The 24,346-nt window shown below is 49.8% G+C and overlaps 1 protein-coding gene across 1 annotated transcript in view; it reads right to left on the bottom strand.

Annotated features, from left to right (window-relative positions):
• Window positions 1–189: 189 nt before the first annotated feature.
• The window catches only part of EIF3CL (eukaryotic translation initiation factor 3 subunit C like), a gene marked incomplete at its 3' end in the record, with an annotated part of 48,463 nt that continues 24,306 nt past the window's right edge, over window positions 190–24,346 (bottom strand). The window contains 18 exon segments of the mRNA XM_080361486.1: window positions 190–321; window positions 677–681; window positions 1,160–1,523; window positions 2,931–2,935; window positions 2,938–3,187; window positions 6,356–6,541; window positions 7,263–7,319; window positions 7,321–7,356; window positions 9,618–9,743; window positions 12,203–12,344; window positions 13,833–13,936; window positions 15,775–15,916; window positions 16,856–16,974; window positions 18,494–18,584; window positions 19,362–19,414; window positions 20,065–20,141; window positions 20,144–20,189; window positions 23,287–23,485. Of these exon segments, the coding sequence (XP_080217612.1) occupies window positions 190–321; window positions 677–681; window positions 1,160–1,523; window positions 2,931–2,935; window positions 2,938–3,187; window positions 6,356–6,541; window positions 7,263–7,319; window positions 7,321–7,356; window positions 9,618–9,743; window positions 12,203–12,344; window positions 13,833–13,936; window positions 15,775–15,916; window positions 16,856–16,974; window positions 18,494–18,584; window positions 19,362–19,414; window positions 20,065–20,141; window positions 20,144–20,189; window positions 23,287–23,485 (2,134 nt within the window).

The following is a 24,346-nucleotide window of genomic DNA, read 5'->3' as shown; positions in this document are numbered from 1 at the left end:
AAACCATGAAATTTCGGCGGAAAAAACCAAGATATTTTTGTCAGGAAAAAATGTGATATTTTGGTGGGAAAAAAGGTGCATTTTGGTGGGAAAAAACGAGATATTTTGGCGGGAAAAACCAGGATGTTTTCTCAGGAAAAAACGGGCAAAGAACCGGGATTTCCGTGAGGAAAACACGCGTTTTTTGGGCTAAATCAAGGCGATTTTGGGTGTTTCCTCAGCGAGCAGCGGCTGCCTCTCCCCGACGCGCAGCTGGTGGTGGAACTGCTTGCTGATCATGCGCCGCCATGTTGGGGACCTGAGCAGCATGGCGGCCCCGCCCTGGGGCTAAAAAGGGGCTTTTTGGGCAAAAAATGAGGCTTTGGGGAGGAAAAAAAGGGGGTTTGCTGAGGGGAGGAAACGACATTTTGGGGGGGAAAAAAGGGATATTTTGGCGGGAAAAACCTGAGATTTTGGGGGGAAAATAGAGGATATTTTGGAGGGGAAAAAGGGGATATTTTGGTAGGAAAAAATGCGATATTTTTTGGGGAAAAAATGAGATATTTTGGTGGGAAAACCGTGATATTTTGGTGGGAAAAAAACACGATGTTCTGTCAGGAAAAAACGTGATATTTTGGCGGGAACAAAACACGATGTTTTGACAGGAAAAGACAGGACATATTGGCGGGAAAAAAACGTGATCTTTTGGCGGGAAAACACAGGACATTTGGCGGGAAAAAACAGGATCTTTTGGCAAGAAAAAAACGTGATATTTTGGAAGGAAAAACCCCAAATTTTTGTCAGGAAAAAACAGGGTATTTTGGCGGGAAAAAACAGGACATTTTGGCGGGAAAAACAGGGACATTTCGGCGGGAAAAAAAAAGTGACATTTTGGCGGGAAAAAAAGTGACATTTTGGCGGCGAAAAAAGGGACATTTTGGCGGGAAAACCCCAAAATTTTTGTCAGGAGAAAACGTGATATTTTGGTGGGAAAGAGTGGGACATTTTGGCGAGAAAAAACAGAACATCTTGGCGGGAAAACCCCGCGATTTTGGCGGGAAAAACCGGCGATTTTGGCGGGAAAACCCCGTGATTTTTCGTGGGGACAATCCCCACTCTTTCCATGAGGAAAACACGCGTTTTTTGGGCGAAATCAAGGCGATTTCGGGTGTTTCCTCACCGAGCAGCGGCTGCCTCTCCCCGACGCGCAGCTGGTGGTGGAACTGCTTGCTGATCATGCGCCGTCGCGCGTCGAACTCGTGCGCCGCCATGTAGGGGATCTCCAGCAACATGGCGGCCACCAGGTAGACGCACTCGAGCAGCTCCAGGTTGACGTGCATGTGGAAGGGGACCTGGCGGCGCTTCTCCACCTTCTCCTGCTCGGGGTTGCGCTCCTGGAGGCTGCGCAGGAGCAGCCCCTGGCCCAGCAGCTCTTTGGCGCGACCGGACGACTGGATGTCCAGCAGCGCGTTGTGGGCGTCCTTGATCAGCCCCTCGCGGAAGGCGCAGATGCCCAGCTGCACCATGGTGCGGTTGTACAGGATCTGCGGGGACAAGATGGAGGGGTTGGACAAGATGGAGTCAATGGCAGGTCATGAGGAACCCAAAGGATATAATGGAAGAGTAATGGAAACCAAGATGGAGGACTGGGAGGGGATGGAGTCAATGGAAGGTCATGAGGAACCCAATGGAGATCAAGATGGAGGGGTCGGACAAGATGGAGTTCAATGGGAGGTCAAGGAGATGGTGGAAGCACCATAGAGATCAAGATGGAGGGTTTGGAGTAGGTGGAGTCAATGGAAGGTCATGAGGAACCCAATGGGGATGGTGGAAGAACCATAGAGATCAAGATGGAGGGTTTGGAGAAGGTGGAAGGTCATGAGGAACCCAATGGAGATGGTGGAAGAGAAATGGAAACCAAGATGGAGGATTTGGACAAGATGGAGTCAATGGAAGGTCATGAGGAACCCAATGGGGATGGTGGAAGAACCATAGAGATCAAGATGGGGGATTTGGAGAAGATGGAGAAGATGGAAGGTCATGAGGAACCCAATGGGGATGGTGGAAGAGCAATGGAAAACAAGATGGAGGGTTTGGAGGGGATGGAGTCAATGGAAGGTCATGAGGAACCCAATGGAGATGCTAGAAGAGCCGTAGAGATCAAGATGGAGGATTTGGAGAAGGTGGAATCAATGGAAGGTCATGAGGAACCCAATGGAGATGGTGGAAGAACCATAGAGATCAAGATGGAGGGTTGGAGAAGGTGGAAGGTCATGAGGAACCCAATGGAGATGGTGGAAGAGGAATGGAAACCAAGATGGAGGATTTGGACAAGACGGAGTCAATGGAAGGTCATGAGGAACCCAATGGAGATGGTGGAAGACACATGGAGACCAAGATGGAGGGTTTGGAGAAGGTGGAGTCAATGGAAGGTCATGAGGAACCCAATGGAGATGGTGGAAGACACATGGAGACCAAGATGGAGGGTTTGGAGAAGGTGGAGTCAATGGAAGGTCATGAGGAACCCAATCAGGATGATGGAAGACACATGGAGACCAAGATGGAGGGTTTGGAGAAGGTGGAGTCAATGGAAGGTCATGAGGAACCCAATGGAGACCAAGATGGAGGGGTGTGGAGAAGATGGAGAAGATGGAAGGTCATGAGGAACCCAATGGAGACCAAGATGGAGGGTTTGGACAAGATGGAGTCAATGGAAGGTCATGAGGAACCCAATGGAGACCAAGATGGAGGGTTTGGAGAAGATGGAGAAGATGGAAGGTCATGAGGAACCCAATGGAGACCAAGATGGAGGGTTTGGACAAGATGGAGTCAATGGAAGGTCATGAGGAACCCAATGGAGACCAAGATGGAGGGTGTGGAGAAGATGGAGAAGATGGAAGGTCCCTATGGGTCTCCATGGGTCCCGATGGGTCCCGATGGGTCCGACCCACCTGCACGGGGGGTCAGCGTGCTGGATGTTGTCCTGCAGGTGCGACATGAGCATGAGGTCGCGGGCCTGGAACCAGCGGCCGTGCAGCGCGTGGTGGTAGATGTGGCACAAGATGGCGCAGGTGCGGATGCGGTCCGTGCGGTCCTTGGCGTACAGGAAGCGGCACAGCCGCTCCATCAGGGCCGCCGAGTCCTCCTCTTCCTCCTCAGCGTCTTCCTCGCCGCCTTCTTTGGGCTCTTGGGTGCCCTCCGTGTTGTTCTGGAACGGGAGGTGGGGGAGGGGAAGGGGTTAAAATGGCGGGAAATGGGGGTGACATGGAGGGAGAATCAGGTCGGGGGGGAAAATGGCGGAAATGGGATCAAAATGGTGGGAAATGGGATCAAAATGGCGCCAGAATCACCTCAGGGGCAAAATGGCGCAAGAATCACCTCAGGAGCAAAATGGTGGGAAATGGGAATCAAAATGGCGGGAAATGGGGATTCGAATGGCGCCGAATCACCTCAGGGGTAAAATGGCGGGAAATGGGATCAAAATGGCGCCGGAATCACCTCAGGGGCGAAATGGTGGGAAATGGGATCAAAATGGTGCGGAAATGGATCAATGGCGCCGGATAACATGGTGGGAAATGGGCTCAAAATGGTGGGAAATGGGATCAAAATGGCGCCGGAATCACCTCAGGGGAATGGAGGGGAAATGGTGAGAAAATGGTGGAATGGCTCAAAATGGTGGGAAATGGGATCAGAAATGGCGGAATGCTCAGGGGAAATGGCGCAAAACTCAGGGCTGAAATGGCGGGCAAATGCAACTCAGGGGCAAAATGGTGGGAAATGGATCGAAATGGCGGGAAAATCGGAAATGGGGATCAAAATGGCAGGAAATGGGATCAAAATGGCAGGAAGGCTCAAATGCACTTCAGGGGTAAAATGGCGGCAAAATCAAGCTCAAGGTCAAAATGGCGGGAAATGGGATCAAAATGGTGGGAAATGGGCTCAAAATGCGCGACCCCGAATCAGGGAATGGTGGGAAATGGGATCAAAATGGCGCCAGAATCACCTCAGGGGCGAAATGGTGGGAAATGGGGTCAAAATGGCGGGAAATGGGATCAAAATGGTGGGAAATGAGGTCAAAATGGCACCAGAATCACCTCAGGGGCAAAATGGCGGGAAATGGGATCGAAATGGCGCCGGAATCACCTCAGGGGTAAAATGGTGGGAAATGGGATCAAAATGGCGCGGAATCACCTCAGGGGTGAAATGGTGGGAAATGGGATCAAAATGGTGGGACAATGGCGCCAGAATCACCTCAGGGGCGAAATGGCAGGAAATGGGATCAAAATGGCAGGAAATGGGATCAAAATGGCACCAGAATCACCTCAGGGGTAAAATGGCGGCAAAATTGCCTCAAGGTCGAAATGGCGGGAAATGGGACCGAAATGGCGGGAAATGGGGTCAAAATGATGGCGCCAGAATCACCTCAGGGGCAAAATGGCGGGAAATGGGATCAAAATGGTGGGAAATGGGCTCAAAATGGCGGGAAATGGGGTCAAAATGGGTCAGAATCTCAGGTGAAATGGGCAGAATGGATCAAAATGGTGGGAAATGGGCTCAAAATGGCGGGAAATGGGGTGAAATGGCGTCGGAATCGAACCCTCAAGGTCAAAATGGTGGGAAATCGGGCTCAAAATGGCGCCGGAATCACCTCAGGGACAAAATGGCGCCAAATCACCTCAAGGGCAAAATGGCAGGGCCAAATGGCGCAATCCAAAATGCGAGGCAAAATGGCGCACAAGATGGCTCAAAATGGCGGGAAATGGGCTCAAAATGGCAGCGACAAGATGGCTCAAAATGGCGACGGACAAATGGGTCTCAAAATGGCGGAGACAAGAGGGCTCAAAATGGCGGGACAAATGGGCCTCAAAATGGCGGGAAAAGATGGCTCAAAATGGCGGGAAATGGGCTCAAAATGGCAACAAATGGGCTCAAAATGGCGGCAACAAGATGGCTCAAAATGGCGGGAAATGGCTCAAAATGGCGGCAAATGGGCTCAAATGGCGCAAATGGGCTCAAAATGGCCGGGAAATGGGCTCAAAATGGAGGTGGGCTCAAAATGGCGCAAATGGGCTCAAAAATGGCGATCGCCAAATGGCGGAAAGTGGCTCAAGCGTCCCGCCACGAAATTGAGGTGAAAAAGGCCCAAATTGGTGCTCCCGGGGCGGCCATTTTGTGCCCTGAGGTGATGGTGGCGCCGCCATTTTGAGCTTTAAAACAGTTAAAGATCTGAAATGTAAACATTTAAAATACAAATTAAAGGTTTAAAACGCGAGTTAAAGATTTAAAACGCGACTTAAAGATTAAAACGGGGGTTAAAGATTTAAAATACGAGTTAAAAAATGTAAAATACGGGTTAAAGATTCAAAATACGGGGTTAAAAATTCAAAGGGAAAGTTTAAGATTTAAAACACGAGTTAAAGTTTAAAACAAAAACTGAGTTTCCAGTTAAAAATTGAAAATAAAGTTCGTGTGGCCGATTTAAGTCGAAAAGTTAAAGGAAAAGTTAAAGGTTTAAAAGGATTTAAAGCGGAAACGCAGTTGCTGTTTCTCGCTGATTTGGACCCAACTTGGCGCCGCCATTTTGAGCCCGTTTCCCGCCATTTTGAGCCCGTTTCCCGCCATTTTGACCCTGAGGTGAATCTGCCACCATTTTGAACCCAGATTCTTGAGCCGCCATTTTGTTCCCTGAGGTGATTCTGGCGCCATTTTGTTCCCTGAGGTGATTTTGGCGCCATTTTGACCCTGACGTCATTTTGGCGCCATTTTGTTCCCTGAGGTGATTTTGGCGCCATTTTAAGCCCATTTTCCACCATTTTGACCCTGAGGTGAATCTTCCACCATTTTGTTCCCTGAGATGATTCTGCCGCCATTTTGTGTCTTTAGATGATTCTGGTGCCATTTTAAGCCCTTTTTCCACCATTTTGTTCCCTGAGGTGATTCTGGCACCATTTTGTTCCCTGAGGTGATTCTGGTGCCGCCATTTTGAACCCAGATTCTTGAGCCGCCATTTTGTTCCCTGAGGTGATTTTGGCGCCATTTTGTTCTCTGAGATGATTTTGGCGCCATTTTCACCCAATTTGCGGCCATTTTGACCCTGAGGTGATTTTGGCGCCATTTTGTCTCTTGAGGCAACTCAGGCGCCATTTTGTTCCCTGAGATGATTCTCCTGCCATTTTGTGTCTTTAGATGATTCTGGCGCCATTTCAAGCCCATTTTCCACCATTTTGACCCTGAGGTGAATCTTCCACCATTTTGTCCCCTGACGTGATTCCGCCGCCATTTTGTCTCCTGAGGCGATTCCGCCGCCATCTTGCCCCCCCCCCCCCACCCCACCTCCCCCAACCCCCCCGCCCCCCAGAACCCCCAAAATCCTCACATTTTGTCCCTCGTTCCGCTTGGTTTTGGGGCCCCCGTAGTCGAACTTGTAGTAGGTGTGGAGGACGCGGCGCAGGTGGACGCGACAAAGCTCCTCGGTGGTGCCGCCCGAGCGCTGCAGGTAGCGCTGCAGCCGCGCAATGATGGCGACCACGCGCGACTCATCCCGCAGAGCGCTCCACGTACTCTGCGGAACACCATATGTGGGGCTGGGACCCATAGATTGACCCACGGGGGAGATAGGCCACGAGTTTACCTCATAAAATGGGGTTTTGGGGCGCTAAAATGACGTTTTCTTGACGTAAAATGGCATGTTTAAGGGGATGAGTGGGGCTGGGACCCACAGATTGACCCATAGGTTGACCCACGGATTAGAGAGGCCACACTTTTACCTCATAAAACATGATTTTGGGCACAAAAATGATGTTTCTTCTCGACATAAAATGGCATCTTTAGGGGGATGTGTGCGGCTGGGACCCATAGATTGACCCATAAGTTGACCCATGAGGTAGATAGGCCGTGACTTTACCACATAAAATGTGGTTTTGGGGCGCTAAAATGATGTTTTCTCAACATAAAATGGCATCGTTAAGGGGATGTGTGGGCTGGGACCCATAGATTGACCCACAGGTTGACCCATTGGGTAGACAGACCATGATTTTACCTCATAAAATGTGGTTTTGGGGCAGGAAAATGATGTTTTCCTGATCTAAAATGGCATCTTTAGGGGGATGTGTGGGGCTGGGACCCATAGATTGACCCATAGATTGACCCATGGGGTAGATAGGCTGTGATTTTACCTCATAAAATGTGTTTTGGGGCGGAAAAATGATGTTTTCTCGACCCAAAATGGCGTCTTTAGGGGGATGTGTGGGGCTGGGACCCATAGATTGCCCCATAGATCTCACCTTGTGAATGGGGTCGGTGTTCTGCATGATTTTGGTGAATTCCTCGTCCATTCGCTCCCACCAGCGTCAGGATGCAGCCGCGGACACGGTACGGCTGTGGGGCAGACCCATAGCGACCCATAAGTGACGCCCCACGGCCAAAAATGGCCCCAAAATGACCCAAAACCGACCAAAAATGACCCAAAATGACCAAAAATGGCCCCAAAACGACCCAGAAATGGCCCCAAAATGACCCATAAGTGACCAATAAGTGATTTCTGGACCCACAAGCGACCTGACTCATAACTGACCCCCCAGACCCATAAACGACCCAAAAATGACCCCAAAATGACCAATAAGTGATTTTCTGGACCCATAAGTGACCCACAAGTGACCCATAAGTGACCCCCCAGACCCAAAAATGACCAATACGTGGTTTTCTGGACCCATAAGTGACCCATAAGTGACCCCCCAGACCCATAAATGACCCAAAGTGACCCATAAGTGACCACTGCCCAGCCCCATAGATCCCGCCCCACAGCTCCCAGCCCCATAAGTGCTCCCCAAAACCCACCAGCCCCATTGGGATCTATGGGCTACCAGGTCTACCCCATAGAGCTCCCATTCTTCCCAGCCCCATAGATCACACTCCATAGGTACCAGCCCCATAGATCCCACCCCATAGCATTGCCCCAGCCCCACAGATCCCTCCCCACAGCTCCCAGCCCCATAAGTGCTCCCCAAAACCCACCAGGCCCATTGGGATCAATGGGCTGCCAGGTCTACCCCATTGAACCCAATGGGGCCACCAGCTCTACCCCATAGAGCTCCCAATGTTTCCAGCCCCATAGATGCCACCCCATAGCTGCCAGCCCCACAGACCCCACCCCATAGCATTGCCCTAGCCCCATAGAACCCCCTTGGCCCCATAGATCCCTCTCCACAACTCCAAGCCCCATAACTACCCCCCAAAACCCCATTGGGATCAATGGGCTGCCAGGTCTACCCCACAGAGACCCCGATGTTCCCAGCCCCAAATTCCCCATTTTTCCCCCCAAAAACCCCCATTTTTCACCCCAAATCCCCCCCCCAATCCCCCATTTCCACCCCCCAACCCCCATTTTGCCCAAAACCCCCCATTTTCCCCCCAAAACCCCTTTTCTAAGCCTCCAAACCCCCATTTCCCTCCCTGAGGCGACTCCTCAACCACCATTTTGAAACCCCAATTCCCCCCCAAAATCCTCATTTTTCACCCCAAAACCCCCATATTTCCCCCCAAATCCCCCCCCAATCCCCCATTTCCACCCCCCAACCCCCATTTTGCCCAAAAACCCCCATTTTCCCCCCAAAACCCCATTTCTAAGCCTCCAAACCCCCATTTCCCTCCCTGAGGCGCCTCCTCAGCCACCATTTTAAACCCCCAATTCCCCCCCAAAATCCCCATTTTTCCCCCTAAAACCCCCATTTTTCCCCCCAAATCCCCCCCACAATCCCCCTTTTCCACCCCCCACCCCCCATTTTGCCCAAAAACCCCCATTTTCCCCCCAAATCCCCTTTTCTAAGCCTCCAAACCCCCATTTCCCTCTCTGAGGCGCCTCCTCAACCACCATTTTAAACCCCCCAAACCCCCCATTTTTCCCCCTAAAACCCCCATTTTTTTGCCCTAAAACCCCCATTTTTCTCCCCAAAATCCCCCCCAAATCCTCATTTCTCCCCCTAACCCCCCACTTTTTGCCCAAAACCCCCCATTTTCCCCCCAAATGCCCTTTTCTAAGCCTCCAAACCCCCATTTCCCTCCCTGAGGCGCCTCCTCAGCCACCATTTTAAACCCCCAATTCCCCCCCAAAATCCCCATTTTTCACCCCAAAACCCCCATTTTTCACCCCAAATCCCCCCTACAATCCCCCATTTCCACCCCCCAACCCCTAATTTGCCCAAAAACCCCCATTTTCCCCCCAAAACCGCTATTCTAAGCCTCCAAACCCCCATTTCCCTCCCTGAGGCGCCTCCTCAGCCACCATTTTAAACCCCCCAATTCCCCCCAAAATCCCCATTTTTCACCCCAAAACCCCCATTTTTCCCCCCAAATCCCCCCATAATCCCCCATTTCCACCCCCCAACCCTCATTTTGCCCAAAAACCCCCATTTTCCCCCCAAATCCCCTTTTCTAAGCCCTCAAACCCCCATTTCCCTCCCTGAGGTGATTCCTCGGCGGCCATTTTGAACCCCCCAAAATCCCCATTTTTCCCCCTAAAACCCCCATTTTTTCCCCCAAAATCCCCATTTTTCTCCCCAAACCCCCCCCCCCCACCCCCCCCCCACCCCCAAACCGCCATTTTTTTGCCCAAAACCCTCATTTTTCGCCCCATTTCCCACCTGCTCGGGGTTGCTGAGATTCTCCGACTCCTCCAAAACGTTTTCGCCGATAAAAATCTCCGGATGGGCAAAAAGTTCCGATAAAAGCTCCTCGATACACGACAGGCAGCGCTGCCACAGCTCCGGCTATGGGGCAGACCCATAGATTGCCCCACACATCCCCCAAAAACCCCCCCAAAACCCCCATTCCATCCCAAATTTACCCCAAATTTCAACCCCATAAAAGTCACAATTTCCCCCCAAGTTTTACCCCAAATTTCAACCCCAAAAGTCCCAATTTCCCCTCAAATTTTGCCCCCCAAATAGTCACAATTTCCCTCCCAAATCCCCCCAAAATTTCCCCTAAAAGTCACAATTTCACCCCAAATTTTACCCCAAATATGTCACAATTTCCCCCCAAATTTTGCTCCAAATTTCAACCCCCAAAGTCCCAATTTCCCCCTAAATTTTCCCCCTAAAAGCCACAATTTCCCCCCAAATTTTACCCCAAATTTTACCCCTAAAAGTCACAATTTACCCCCAAATTTCAACCCAAAAAGTCCCAATTTCCCCCCAAATTTCAACCTCCCAAAAGTCCCAATTTCCCCCAAAATTTTCCCCCCCAAAAGTCACAATTTCCCCCCAAATTTTACCCCAAATTTCCCCCTAAAAGTCCCAATTTCCCCCCAAATTATACCCCCCAAATTTTCCCACCAAAAAGCCCCAATTTCCCTCCCCAAATCCCCCAAATTTCGACCCCAAAAACTTCACAATTCCCCCCAAATTTTACCCCAAATTTTACGCAAAATTTTACCCCCAAAAGTCCCAATTTCCCCCCAAATTTTACCCCAAATTTCTCCTCAAACTTTCACCCTCAAAAGTCACAATTTCCCCCCAAGTTTTACCCCAAATTTCAATCCCAAAAGTCACAATTTCCCCCAAAATTTTGCCCCTAAAAGCCACAATTTCCCCCCAAATTTTACCCCTAAAAGTCACAATTTCCCCCCAAATTTTACCCTCCCAAATCCCCCCAAAATTTCCCCCCAAAAAGTCCCAATTTTGCCCCAAATTTACCCCCCAAAAGTCACAATTTCCCCCCAAATTTTACCCCAAATTTCAACCCCCAAAGTCCCTATTTTCCCCCAAATTTTACCCCAAATTTTACCCCTAAAGTCCCAATTTCCCTCCAAATTTCAACCTCTCAAAAGTCCCAATTTCCCCCCAAATTTCCCCCCCCAAAAAGTCACAATTTCCCCCCCAAAACCCCCCAATTTTCCCCCCAAAATGACACAATTTGCTCCCAAATTTCAACCCCAAAAGTCACAATTTCTCCCCAAATTTTCCCCCAAAAATGTCACAATTTCCCCCCAAAATCCCCCAAATTTTCCCCCCAAAAAAGTCACAATTTCCCCCCAAATTTGTCACAATTTCCCCCCAAATTTTACCCCAGATTTTCCCGCCAAAATGTCCCAATTACCCCCCAAAAGTCACAATTTTCCCCCAAATTTTACCCCAAATTTCCCTCCATATTTTCCCCCTAAAAGTCCCAATTTCCCCCCAAATTTCAACCCCCAAAATCACAATTTTCCCCTCAATTTTTCCCCCCCAAACCCCCAAATTTCACCCCAAATTTCCCATTTTCCCCCCACATGACCCCCCATCCCCCGCCATGGGTCTGCCCCATAGATCCCACCCCACACCCCCCTCTACAACCCCCCAATTCCCCCCCAAATTTCCCTCCAAAACCCCCAAATTTCCCCCCCAAAACCCCCCAAATTCACCCCTTTTTCACCCCATATCACCGTCCCCCCCCCACTATGGGTCTGCCCCATAGATCCCGCCCCACACCCCCCTCTACAACCCCCCAAATTTCCCCCCAAAACCCCCCCAAAAAGTCACAATTTCCCCCCAAATTTCAACCTCAAAAGTCACAATTTCCCCCCAAATTTTACCCCAAATTTTCCCCCCAAAATGTCACGATTTCCCCCCAAAATCCCCCAAATTTTCCCCCCCAAAAAGTCACAATTTCCCCCCAAATTTGTCACAATTTCCCCCCAAATTTTACCCCAAATTTCAACCCCCAAAGTCCCAATTTTCCCCCAAATCTTCCCCCAAATTTTACCCCTAAAAGTCCCAATTTCCCCCCAAATTTTACCCTAAATTTTTCCCCTAAAAGTCCCAATTTCCCCCCAAATTTCAACCCCCAAAATCACAATTTTCCCCTCAATTTTTCCCCCCAAAACCCCCAATTTCATCCCATTTTCGCCCCATATCACCGTTCCCCGCCCCACTATGGGTCTGCCCCATAGATCCCGCCCCACACCCCACTCTACAACCCCTCAAATTCCCCCCCAAAACCCCCAAATTTCCCCCCAAATCCCCCAAATTTCGCCCCAAAGCCCCCAAATTTCGCCCCATTTTCACCCCATATCACCGTCCCCCCCCCGCTATGGGTCTGCCCCATAGATCCCGCCCCACACCCCCCTCTACAACCCCCCAAATTCCCCCCCAAAACCCCCAAATTTCCCCCCAAAACCCCCAAATTTCACCCCACACGACCCCCCCGTCCCCCGCTATGGGTCTGCCCCACAGATCCCGCCCCACACCTTCATGTAGGCCGCCAGGTTGGGGTTGTAGTCGTAGAGCGACGCGATGATGTTGAACTTGATCTTGACCTCCAGGGCGGCCCCCAGGTTGTGCTCATGGGCTACGGCCACCAGCAGCTGCAGCAGCTCGATCTGCCCCGCGCTGTGGGGCAGACCCATAGATTGACCCACACGGCGTGCCCCACGTGCCCCTGAACCACACGTCCCAGCCCCATAGATTTGGAGCGAAAATCTGGCGAAATTTGGGCTCAAAACGCCCGATTTGGGGCCTAAAAACCACTCAATTCCAGGCCCATAATCACCCAACTTCAGGCCCAAAAAGCTCCCAATTTTACTCCCAAAATAGGCAATTTTACCCCAAAATGGGTCTCGTTTCGCTCCCCATAACCTGCCCCATATATCCCTGACCCACACATCCCAGCCCCATAGATTTGGAGCGAAAATCTGGCGAAATTTGGGCTCAAAACGCCCGAGTTTGGGCCTAAAATTGATCCAATTCCAGGCCAGAAAACCACTTGATTTAGGCTCCAAAAAACTCCCAAAATAGACAATTTTACCCCAAAATGGGTCTCGTTTCGCTCCCCATAATCTGCCCCATATATCCCTGACCCACACATCCCAGCCCCATAGATTTTGAGCGAAAATGTGGCAAAATTTGGGCTCAAAACGCCCGATTTTGGGCCTAAAACCAACCAATTCCAGGCCCGAAAACAACACGACTTTTGGCCAAAAAACCTCCCAATTTTACCCCCAAAATAGACAATTTTACCCCAAAATGGGTCCCGTTTTGCTCCCCATAACCTGCCCCATATATCCCTGACCCACACATCCCAGCCCCATAGATTTTGAGCGAAATTCTGGCGAAATTTGGGCTCAAAACGCCCGATTTTGGGCCTAAAACCACTCAATTCAAGGCCCAAAATCACCCAACTTTTGGCCTCAAAAAGTCCCAATTTTACCTCAAAAAAACCCCAATTTCCACCAAAATGGGTCCCCTTTTTCCTCCCCACACACTCCTGACCCACATATCCCAGCCCCATAGATTTTGAGCGAAAATCTGGCGAAATTTGGGCTCAAAACGCCCGAGTTTGGGCCTAAAATTGATCCAATTCCAGGCCAAAAAACCACTCAATTTAGGCTCCAAAGAACTCCCAAAATAGACAATTTTACCCCAAAACGGGTCTCGTTTCGCTCCCCATAACCTGCCCCACATATCCCTGACCCACACATCCCAGCCCCATAGATTTTGAGCGAAAATCTGGCGAAATTTGGGCTCAAAACGCCCGATTTCGGGCCTAAAACCCACCCAATTTCCCCCCAAAAAACCTCCAATTTCACCCCCCAAAAACCCCCAAATTTCACCCAAAACCCCCAAATTTCACCCCAAAACCCCCAAATTTCCCCCCCCAAACATCCCACCCCACACATCCCACCCCAAACCCCCCATTTCCCCCCAAATTCCCCCCCCGCCCCCCATCCTGCCCCATAGAACCGACGCCGTGATCCTATCGGGAGCGTCAAATCGACCCAAATCGGCCGCGTTTCGCCCCAAAATCGGGTCCATTTCCACCCCCCGCGCCCCATAACTTGCCCCATAGGTCCTGCCCCATAGATCCTGCCCCACACCCACCGGTCCGTCCCCTTTTTGCCCCGGGCCTGCAGGATCTCGTTGAGTTTCTTGACGACGGCCGCGTGGTCGATCTCGGTGCCCTTGGCGAACATCTTGGGCTTCTCCTGCCCCATAGATAGTGAATTTTAACCATTTTTATCGTTAAATAGCGAAATTAACACAAAAAACCCCAAAATCGGGGCTTCTGGGGGTGAAATTTTGAGGCCTAAAGCGGTTGGTTTGGGGACAAAATGGCGGCGCAAAAACCGGCCTCAAAATACAAAATGGCGGCACAAAAATGGCCTTAAAATATAAATTTACAACCGCAAAATGCATCAAAATCATTTTATGACTAAAAAAAGGGGTTTGAAGTTAATTTTGTGAGGAAATTGGGGTGAAAAAGCCCAAAATTGGGGCTTCTGGGGGTGAAATTTTGAGGCCTAAAGCGGTTGGTTTGGGGGCAAAATGGCGGCGGCAAAATGGCCTCGAAATACAAAATGGCGGCACGAAAATGGCCTTAAAATGCAAAATGGTGGCACAAGGGGCATCAAAATCATTTTATGACTAAAAAAGAGAGTTTTGATTTGATTTTGTGAGGAAAACGAGGCAAAAAAGCCCAAAATTGGGGGTTCTGGGGTGAAATTTTGAGGCCTAAAGGGGTTGGTTTGGGGGCAAAATGGCGGCGGCAAAATGACCTGAAAATACAAAATGGTGGCACGAAAATGACCTTAAAATATAAAGTTATAACCGCAAAATGCATCAAAATCATTTTATGACTAAAAAAGGGGGTTTTGATTTAATTATATGAGGAAAATGAGGCGAAAAAGCCCAAAATTGGGGCTTTTGGGGGTGATTTTGGTGAGAAGCCCCAAAAAGTGACAATTTTGAAGCCAAAATCCCCAATTTCAGCCCCAAAAATCCCCAATTTCACCCCAGAAAACAATTTCACCCCAAAATCCCGATTTCAGCCCCAAAATCGTCAATTTCAGCCTCAAAATCCTCCGTTTCAACCCAAAAAGTGACAAATTTGAGGCCTAAAAGGCCCAAGTTAAGGCCTAAAAGGCCCCAATTGGGGTAAAAATGGCGCCTCCAGGAGCCCCAATTTTGGGCTTTTTCACCCCAATTTCCTCACAAAATCAACTCAAAACCCCCTTTTTTAGTCATAAAATGATTTTGATGCTTCTTGTGCGGCCATTTTGTATTTTAAGGTGATTTTTGTGCTGCCATTTTGTATTTTGAGGCCATTTTGACGCCGCCATTTTGTCCTCAGATCAACCACTTCTAGGCCTCAAAATGGCGCTTCCAGGAGCCCCAATTTTGGGCTTTTTCACCCCAATTTCCTCACAAAATCAACTCAAACCCCCTTTTTTTAGTCATAAAATTATTTTGATGCCCCTTGCGGTCATAACTTTATATTTTAAGGCCATTTTTATGCCGCCATTTTGTCCCCAGATCAACCACTTCTAGGCCTCAAAATGGCGCCTCCAGGAGCCCCAATTTTGGGCTTTTTCACCCCAATTTCCTCACAAAATTTACTCAAAACCCCCTTTTTTAGTCATAAAATCATTTTGATGCATTTTGGGGTCATAACTTCATATTTTAAGGCCATTTTTATGCCGCCATTTTGCCCCTAAACCGACCCGTTTAGGCCTCAAAATTTCACCCCCAGAACCCCCAATTTTGGGCTTTTTCGCCTCATTTTCCTCATATAATTAAATCAAAACCCCCTTTTTTAGTCATAAAATGATTTTGATGCATTTTGGGGTCATAACTTTATATTTTACGGCCATTTTTGAGCCGCCATTTTGCATTTTGCGGCCATTTTGCCGCCGCCATTTTGCCCCCACACCGACCACTTCAGGCCTCAAAATGGCGGCTCCAAACCCCCCCGTACGCCCTGAATTCCACCCCCCTCCCCCCCGCTATGGGTCTGGGCCCCATAGATCGGGCCCCCCCGACCCACCTTGGCCACGGGGACGCCGCCCTTGACCTTCTCCCATTCTCCTTCCTCTTCCTCCTCCTCCTCGGGCCTCCGGCTGCGCCGATCCAGCTTCTTCCGGGCCTTTTCCTCCTTCTTCCGCTCGCCCCCACGCTTGTCGTCGTCCCTGGGGGGGCGACCCACACTTAGGGGGCGGCCCAGACCCATAGATCTCATAGATAACCCATAAACCCCATAGAAAAGCCATAGGCCCCATAGAAACCTTCATCCTCCTCTGATCATTTTTGGCCTTTTGGACCCATTTTCTCTAGGTTTTATGGGTTAAATGGACACTTGGGGGTCAGCCCCACATCTATGGGGCAGCCCAGACCCATAGACCCCATAGATAACCCATAAACCCCATAGAGAACCCATAGGCTCCATAGAGAACCCATAGGCCCCATAAAAACCTTCACCCTCCTCTGGTCATTTTTGGTCTTTTGGACCCATTTTCTCGTGGTTTTATGGGTCAAACGGACACTTGGGGGTCAGTCCCACATCTACGGGGCAGCCCAGACCCATAGATACCCCATAGACCCCATAGATAACCCATAAACCCCATAGAAAAGCCATAGGTCCCATCTTCTCCCCATCCCCATTTTTGGCCCTTTTATCCCAATTCTTCCCATTTCTATGGGTCAACTGGACACTTGGGGGTCAGACCCACATCTATGGGGCAGCCCAGACCCATAGACCCCATAGATAACCCATAAACCCCATAGAGAACCCATAGGCCCCATAGAGAACCCACAGGCCCCATAGAAACCTTCATCCTCCTCTGATCATTTTTGGCCTTTTGGATCCATTTTCTCTTGGTTTTATGGGTCAAACGGACACTTAGGGGTCAGACCCACATCTATGGGGCAGCCCAGACCCATAGATACCCCATAGACCCCATAGATAACCCATAAACCCCATAGAACCCATAGGTCACATCTTCTCCCCATCTCCATTTTTGGCCCTTTTATCCCAATTATTCCTATTTCTATGGGTCAAACGGACACTTGGGGGTCAGCCCCACACTTATGGGTCCCCCCCCAGCCCCACACGTGTGGGTCGCCGTTACTTTTTGAGGAATTTCGAGGCCAACGAGGTGAATTTTCCGTCGTCTTCGTCCGACTCCGAATCCGATTCCGAGTCCGAATCGCCCCAATCTTCATCATCTTCATCATCCTCGTCCTCGTCCTGGGGGTCAGACCCATAAGTGAACCCCCCCCGGACCCATAAGTGACCCCCTGACCCATAAATACCCCCCCGGACCCATAGATCCTGCCCCATAGCGACATAAAGGCCTTGGGCCTACACATCATCATCATCATCACCTCATAGGAATTGATGGTTTTGACCCATAAGTGATGCCCCCAGACCCATAAGTGACCCCCAGACCCATAACCAGCCCCCCCAGACCCATAACTACCCCCCCGGACCCATAGATCCTGCCCCATAGCGACACAAAGGCCTTGGGCCTACAGGTCGCCGTCATGGCCGCCTGATAGATATGGGGGGTTTTGACCCATAAGTGACGCCCCCAGACCCATAGTGACCAACCAGACCCATAACTACCCCCTTGGACCCATAGATCCTGCCCCATAGCAACATAAAGACCTTGGCCTACAGGTCACCATCATGGCCGACTTATAGCTATATGGGGTTTTGACCCATAAGCGACGCCCCCAGACCCATAGTGACCAACCAGACCCATAAGTGACCCCCTGACCCATAAGTGACCCCCCGGACCCATAGATCCTGCCCCATAGAGACATAGAGGCCTTGGGCCTACACATCATCATCAACCATTTCAGCCCAAAAACCCCCAATTTCTCCCCCAAAACCCCCAAATTTTCCCCCAAAATGGGTCTCCTTTTGCTCCCCATAACCTGACCCACACAGCTCTGCCCCACACATCCCAGCCCCATAGATCCTGAGCGAAAATTTGGTGAAATTCGAGCCTAAAAACGCCCGATTTTGGGCCCAAAAAACACCCAATTTCAGGGCCGAAAAACGTCCGATTTCGTCCCAAAAACCTCCAATTTCAATGCCAAAACCCCCAAATTTTCCCCCAAAATGGGTCCTTTTTTACTCCCCATAACCTGCCCCACACATCCCTGCCCCACATATCCCAGCTCCATAGATCCTGAGCGAAATTTGGTGAAATTTGAGCCTTAAAACGCCTGATTTCGGGCCTAAAAAACCCACTCAATTTCAGGGCTGAAAACGTCCGATTTCGTCCCAAAGAACCCCAATTTCACCCAAACTAGGTCTCTTTTTGCTCCCTATAACCTGCCCCACATCTCCCTGCCCCACACATCCCAGCCCCATAGATCCTGAGCGAAAATTTGGTGAAATTTGAGCCAAAAACGCCCGATTTTGGGCCCAAAAACCTCCAATTTCAGGCCTAAAAACCACTCGATTTCAGGCCCATAAAACCTTCAATTTCACCCCCAAAAACCCCCAATTTCACCCCAAATTTTAGTCCCCAAACCCCCTCATTGAACCCCCGAAAGTATTTCACCCCAAAACCCCCAATTTCACCCCAAATTTCACCCCCCATCCTGCCCCATAGAACCGACCCCGGGATCCTATCGGGAGCGTCAAATTGACCCAAATCTGCCGCGTTTTGCCCCAAAATTGGGGCCGTTTTCACCCCTTGTGCCCCAGAACCTGCCCCATAGATCCTGCCCCATAGATCCCGCCCCATAAGCACCTGGGGGGGTCGTTGGCCCCTCCCCCGCTCCTCCTTCTTCTTCAAAAAGGCCGAGACGTCGTCGTCCCCCTCCCCTCCGACAGCGAGGAGCCTGAAACGGGGCAAAAACGGCGATTTTGGTTAAAAAAGGGGTCAATTTTACCTCAAAAACGACCATTTTACCTCAAAAATACTGAATTTTGACCCCAAAAACCACCGTTTTGGCCCCAAAAACGCCCAAATTCACCCCAATTTCTGATACATAAGGAGATGAGGGAGCGATGCGATTTCCCGCCAAAACACAGTTTCCCGCCAAAAAGACGCCGTTTCCCGCCAAAAAGATGAAATTTTACCTCAAAATCCCCCAATTTTACCTCAAAAAATCACAATTTTACCTCAAAAAATCACAATTTTACCTCAAAAAATCGCAATTTTCTATTAAAAAACAAACTTTACCTCAAAAAACACGATTTTGCCCCAAAACCCCCCAAATTTCCCCCCAAATTTTAAGTTTTGCCCAAAAATGTGAATTTTGCCCCAAATCTCCCCCAAATTTTTGAATTTTGCCCCAAAAAAGCAAAATTTCCCCCAAAGATTTTGAATTTTGCACCAAAATTGTGAATTTGCCCCAAAACCCCAAATTTCCCCCCAAAATTTTGAATTTTGCCCCCAAAACCCCAAATTTCCCCCAAAATTTTTGATTTTGCCTCCAAAACCCAAAATTTCCCCCAAAATTTCGAACTTTCCCCCAAATTGTGAATTTTGCCCCAAAAAAGCCAAATTTGACCCCAAACCCCCCAATTTCCCCCCAAAACGTCATTCCGCCCATTCTATGGGTCCCCGCCCCCATCTATGGGGCTGCCCCATAGATTTGGCCCCATAGACTCACCCTCCGAGTCGCGGCTCTTTTTGTCCTCGTCGTCGTCCGACAGCTCCGGGTTTCTGCGGGTGGAATGTGTGGGGCAGCCCCATAGATCTGCCCCATAGATCCTGCCCCATAGATCTGACCCATAAGTAGCCACCGAAACACCCAAAAACCCCCAATTTCACCCCAAAAAGCCCAAATTTGACCCCAAAATGCTCCTCCATTCACTCTATGGGGCTTGAACGCCCCGCTATGGGGCTGCCCCATAGATCCTGCCCCACAAGTGCCTCCAAATAGGCCTCAATTTGACCCCAAAAACTCCAATTTCGACCCCAAAAAGCCCAAATTTCACCCCAAAATGGCTCCTCCATTCACTCTATGGGGTTTGAACGCCCGCTATGGGCTGCCCCATAGATCCTGCCCCACAAGTGACTTTAAGCAGGAACAAATTCAACCCCAAAAACCCCAATTTCAACCCCAAAAAGCCCAAATTTCACCCCAAAATGGCTCCTCCATTCACTCTATGGGGTGTGAACCCCCCGCTATGGGGCTGCCCCACAGATTCCGCCCCACAAGTGCCTCCAAACAGGCCCAAATCAGCCCCCGAGAGCCCAAATTTCCCCCCGAAAAAGCCGCCATTTTCTGCCCCCAAAACCCCCCGATTTCCCCCCAAAACGCCCCGCGAGGCCGCTATGGGGCTGCCCCATAGATCCTGCCCCACACGTACCAGCCGATAGGCCGCGATGGCGCCCTCGAAGTCGCGGTTGTACTTGCGGATCTTCTGGCGGAGGCTCCCGAGGGCCTGGCGTGGTTCTTGTGCATCCGCTTCTTGCCCTCCTTGTCCTCCCAGAGCTGTGGGGCAGCCCCATAGATTGACCCACAGATCCTGCCCGACCCATAGGGACGCAGAGCGGCCCAAAAAACCCAGTTTTCAGGCCCAAAATCCCCCTTTTTGGGCCCAAAATGCGACTGATTTGAGGCCTAAAGGCCCAATTTGAGGCCTAAAAGAATCAATTTCAGGCCTAAAAGGCCCAAATTTGGGGCCTAAAAAGTGACAAATTTCAGTCAAAATGCCCCAATTTGAGTCTCAAAAACACCCAATTTCACCCCAAAAATGTTTCACCTCAAAACCACCAATTTCAGCCCCAAAAAGTCGTAATTTTAACCCAAAAAGCAAACAAGTTGAGGCCTAAAAGGATCAATTTCAGGCCTAAAAGGCCCAAATTTGGGGCCTAGAAAGCAATAAATTTGAGGCAAAAAGCCCCAATTTGAGTCTCAAAAACACCTGATTTCACCCCAAAAAATGTTTCACCTCAAAACCACCAATTTCACCCCATTTTCCTGCCCCATTTTAAGCCAAATTTCCCCCCATTTTCTGCCCCATTTCCCCCACTTTAGGCCCAAATTTCACTCCATTTTCTGCCCCATTTTAGGCCCAAATTTCACCCCCATTTTCTGCCCCATTTTTCCCCAAATTTCACCCCAATTTCCCCCATTTTTGACCCCAAATTTCTCCCCATTTTTGTCATTTAGGCCCCAAATTTCACCCCATTTTGAACTCAATTTCTTCCCATTTTCTGCCCCATTTTAGGCCCAAATTTCACCCCATTTTCTGCCACCATTTTAGGCCCAAATTTCACCCAATTTTCCACATTTTCTGCCCCATATTTTGCTCTATTTTAGGCCCAAATTTCACCCCATTTTCTGCCCCATTTTAGGCCCAAATTTCACCCCATTTTCTGCCCCATTTTTCCCCATTTCAGGCCCAAATTTCACCCCCATTTCTGCCCCATTTTGGCCCAAATTTCACCCCATTTTCTGCCCCATTTTCTGCCCCATTTTAGGCCCAAATTTCACCCCATTTCTGCCCCATTTTTCCCCATTTTAGGCCCAAATTTCACCCCATTTTCTGCCCAATTTTTCCCCATTTCAGGCCCAAATTTCAATCGATTTTCTGCCCCATTTTTGCCCCATTTTAGATCAAATTTCACCCCATTTTCTGCCCCATTTCCCCCATTTTTGGCCCCAAATTTCACTCCATTTTGAGCTCAATTGTTTCCCATTTTCTGCCCCATTTTAGGCCCAATTTTCACCCCATTTTCTGCCCCATTTTCCCATTTTAGACCCCAAATTTCACCCCATTTTCTGCCCCATTTTTTCCCCAAATTTCACCCCATTTTCTGCCCCGTTTTCTCTCATTTTCTACCCCATGTTTTGCCCCATTTTTCCCCATTTTAGGCCCCCAAATTTCACCCCATTTTTTCCCATTTTTCCCCAAATTTCACCCCATTTTCTGACCCATTTTCCCACATTTTCTGCCTCATTTTCCCCCATTTTAGGCCCAAGTTCCACCCCAATTTCCCCCACTTTAAGCCCCAAACCCCCCCCAACTTTGGACCCCCATATCTCCGCCATCTTGCCCCCGCCCCTCCCCCATTTGGCCCCACATCTCCCCCCATCCCGCCCCAAATTTCACCCCATTTTCTGCCCCATTTTTCCCCCACTTTAGGCCCCATTTTAGGCCCAAATTTCACCCCATTTTCCCCCTTTTTCTGCCCCATTTCAGGTCCCAAATTCCACCCCATTTTCTGCCCCATTTCCCTCATTTTAGGCCCAAATTTCACCCCATTTTCTGCCCCATTTCCCCCATTTTAGGCCCAAATTTCATCCCATTTTCCGCCCCATTTTCCCCACTTTTAGCCCCAAATTTCACCTCATTTTGGGCCCAAAATTCACCCCATTTCTGCCCCATTTCTCCCCCAACTTTGGACCCCCATATCTCCGCCATCTTGCCCCCGATCCGCCCCACATTTCACCCCATAGCTCCCCACATTGTGCCCCATTTCCTGCCCCATTTCCCCCACTTCATACCCCAAACCCCCCCCATCTTCACCCCCCCGTATCTCCGCCATCTTGCCCCCGATCCTCCCACATTCGGACCCACAGATCCGGCCCCATTGGGCCCATTTCCTGCCCCATTTCTCCCATTTTAGGCCCCAAATTTCACCCCATTTTGAGCTCAATGTTTTCCCATTTTCTGCCCCATTTTAGGCCAAATTTCTCCCCATTTTTGTCATTTAGGCCCTAAATTTCACACCTCTTTTCTGTCTCATTTTTCCCCAAATTTCACCCCATTTTCTGCCCCATTTTCCCCACTTTTGGCCCCAAATTTCACCCCATTTTCTGCCCCATTTTAGGCCCAAATTTCACCCCATTTTCTGCGCCATTTCCCCATTTTAGGCCCAAATTTCACCCCATTTTCTGCCCATTTCCCCCCTTTTAGGCCCAAATTACAACACCTTTTCTGCCCCATTTTAGGCCTAAATTTCACCCCATTTTCTGTCCCATTTTTCCCCATTTCATGCCCAAATTTCCCCCCATTTTCTGTCCCATTTTTCCCCATTCCCATTTTCTGCCCCATTTTCCCCATTTTAGACCCCAAATTTCACCCCATTTCTGCCCCATTTTTCCCCATTTTAGGCCCAAATTTCACCCCATTTTCTGCCCCATTTTTCCCCAAATTTCACCCCAATTTCCCCCATTTTTGACCCCAAATTTCTCCCCATTTTTGTCATTTAGGCCCCAAATTTCACCCCATTTCCTGCCCCATTTTCCCCCTTTTTCTGCCCCATTTTAGGCCCCAAATTCCACCCCATTTTCCGACCCATTTTTCCACGTTTTCTGCCCGATTTTCCCCACTTTTGACCCCAAATTCCACCCTATTTTCCGACCCATTTTTCCACGTTCTCTGCCCCATTTCCCCCATTTTAGGCCCCAAATTTCACCCCACTTTCTACCCCATTTTCCCCCAAATTTCCCCCCATTTCCCCCACTTTACACCCCAAACCCCCCCCCAACTTTGGACCCCCATATCTCCGCCATCTTGCCCCCGCCCCTCCCCCCATTCGGCCCCACCCCTCCCCCCCATTTCCCCCCACCCCTCCCCCACCTCGTTGAGGAAATCCTCCAGGTCGGCCAGGATGCGCAGGTAGAAGCGGGGGGTGCCCCCCCCCGCCCCCTCCCCCACCACCCCCCGGGCCTTGGCCCAGGCCCGGCCCAGCCCCTCAAACTCCTCCAGGCAGCGCGGGACGTCGCGGATCTTCATGGCGTTCCGGAGGGACCGGATCAGCCCCGACAGCTCCTCGAACCTGCGGGGAAACGGGGGGGAAATTGGGGGAAAAATGGGCGAAAATTGGGGGAAAATCGGGCGAAAATTGGGTGAAAATCGGGTGAAAATTGGGTGAAAATCGGGCGAAAAATGGGGGAGAAATTTGGGCGAAAATTGGGGGAAATATGGGGGAAATATGGGGAGAAAAGGGGGTGGAAGTTGGGTGAAAATCCGGTGAAAATTGGGTGAAATATGGGGGAGAAAATGGGTGAAATTCAGGTGGAAATTGGGTGAAATATGGGGGAGAAAACGGGGGTGAAAATCGGTTGAAAATTGGGTGGAAATTGGGTAAAAAATTGGGTGGAAATTGAGTGGAAATTGGGTGAAATATGGGGGGAAAATGGGGGGAAAATGGGGGGAAATATGAGGGAGAAAATTGGGTGAAAATTGGGCAAAAATCGGGTGAAAATTTGGTGAAAATCGGGTGGAAATTGGGTGGAAATTGGGTGAAATATGGGGGGAAAATGGGGGGAGAAAATTGGGTGAAAATCGGGTGAAATATGGGGGAGAAAATTGGGTGAAAATCGGACAAAAATTGGGCAAATATCAGCTGAAAATCAGGCGAAATATGGGAGAGAAAATGGGGTGAAAAATCAGGCGAAAATTGGGTAAAAATGGAGTGAAAATCAAGTGGAAATTGGGTGAAATATGGAGGAGAAAATGGGGCGAAAATCGGGGGAAAATGGGGTGAAAATGGGGGGAAAATTGGGGGAGAAAATGGGGTGAACATGGGGAGGAAATTGGGTGTAAATCGGGTGAAAATTGGGTGGAAATGGGGTGAAATATGGGGGAGAAAATGGGGTGAAAATGGGGTGAAAATGGGGTGGAAATTGGGTGGAAA

Source organism: Nesoenas mayeri, assembly GCF_963082525.1.
Source record: "Nesoenas mayeri genome assembly, chromosome: 32".
In the NCBI taxonomy this organism is placed as follows: Eukaryota; Metazoa; Chordata; class Aves; order Columbiformes; family Columbidae; genus Nesoenas; species Nesoenas mayeri.
The sequence above is the reverse complement of the archived record's forward strand: the minus strand, read 5'-3'. Positions and strand labels throughout refer to the sequence as shown.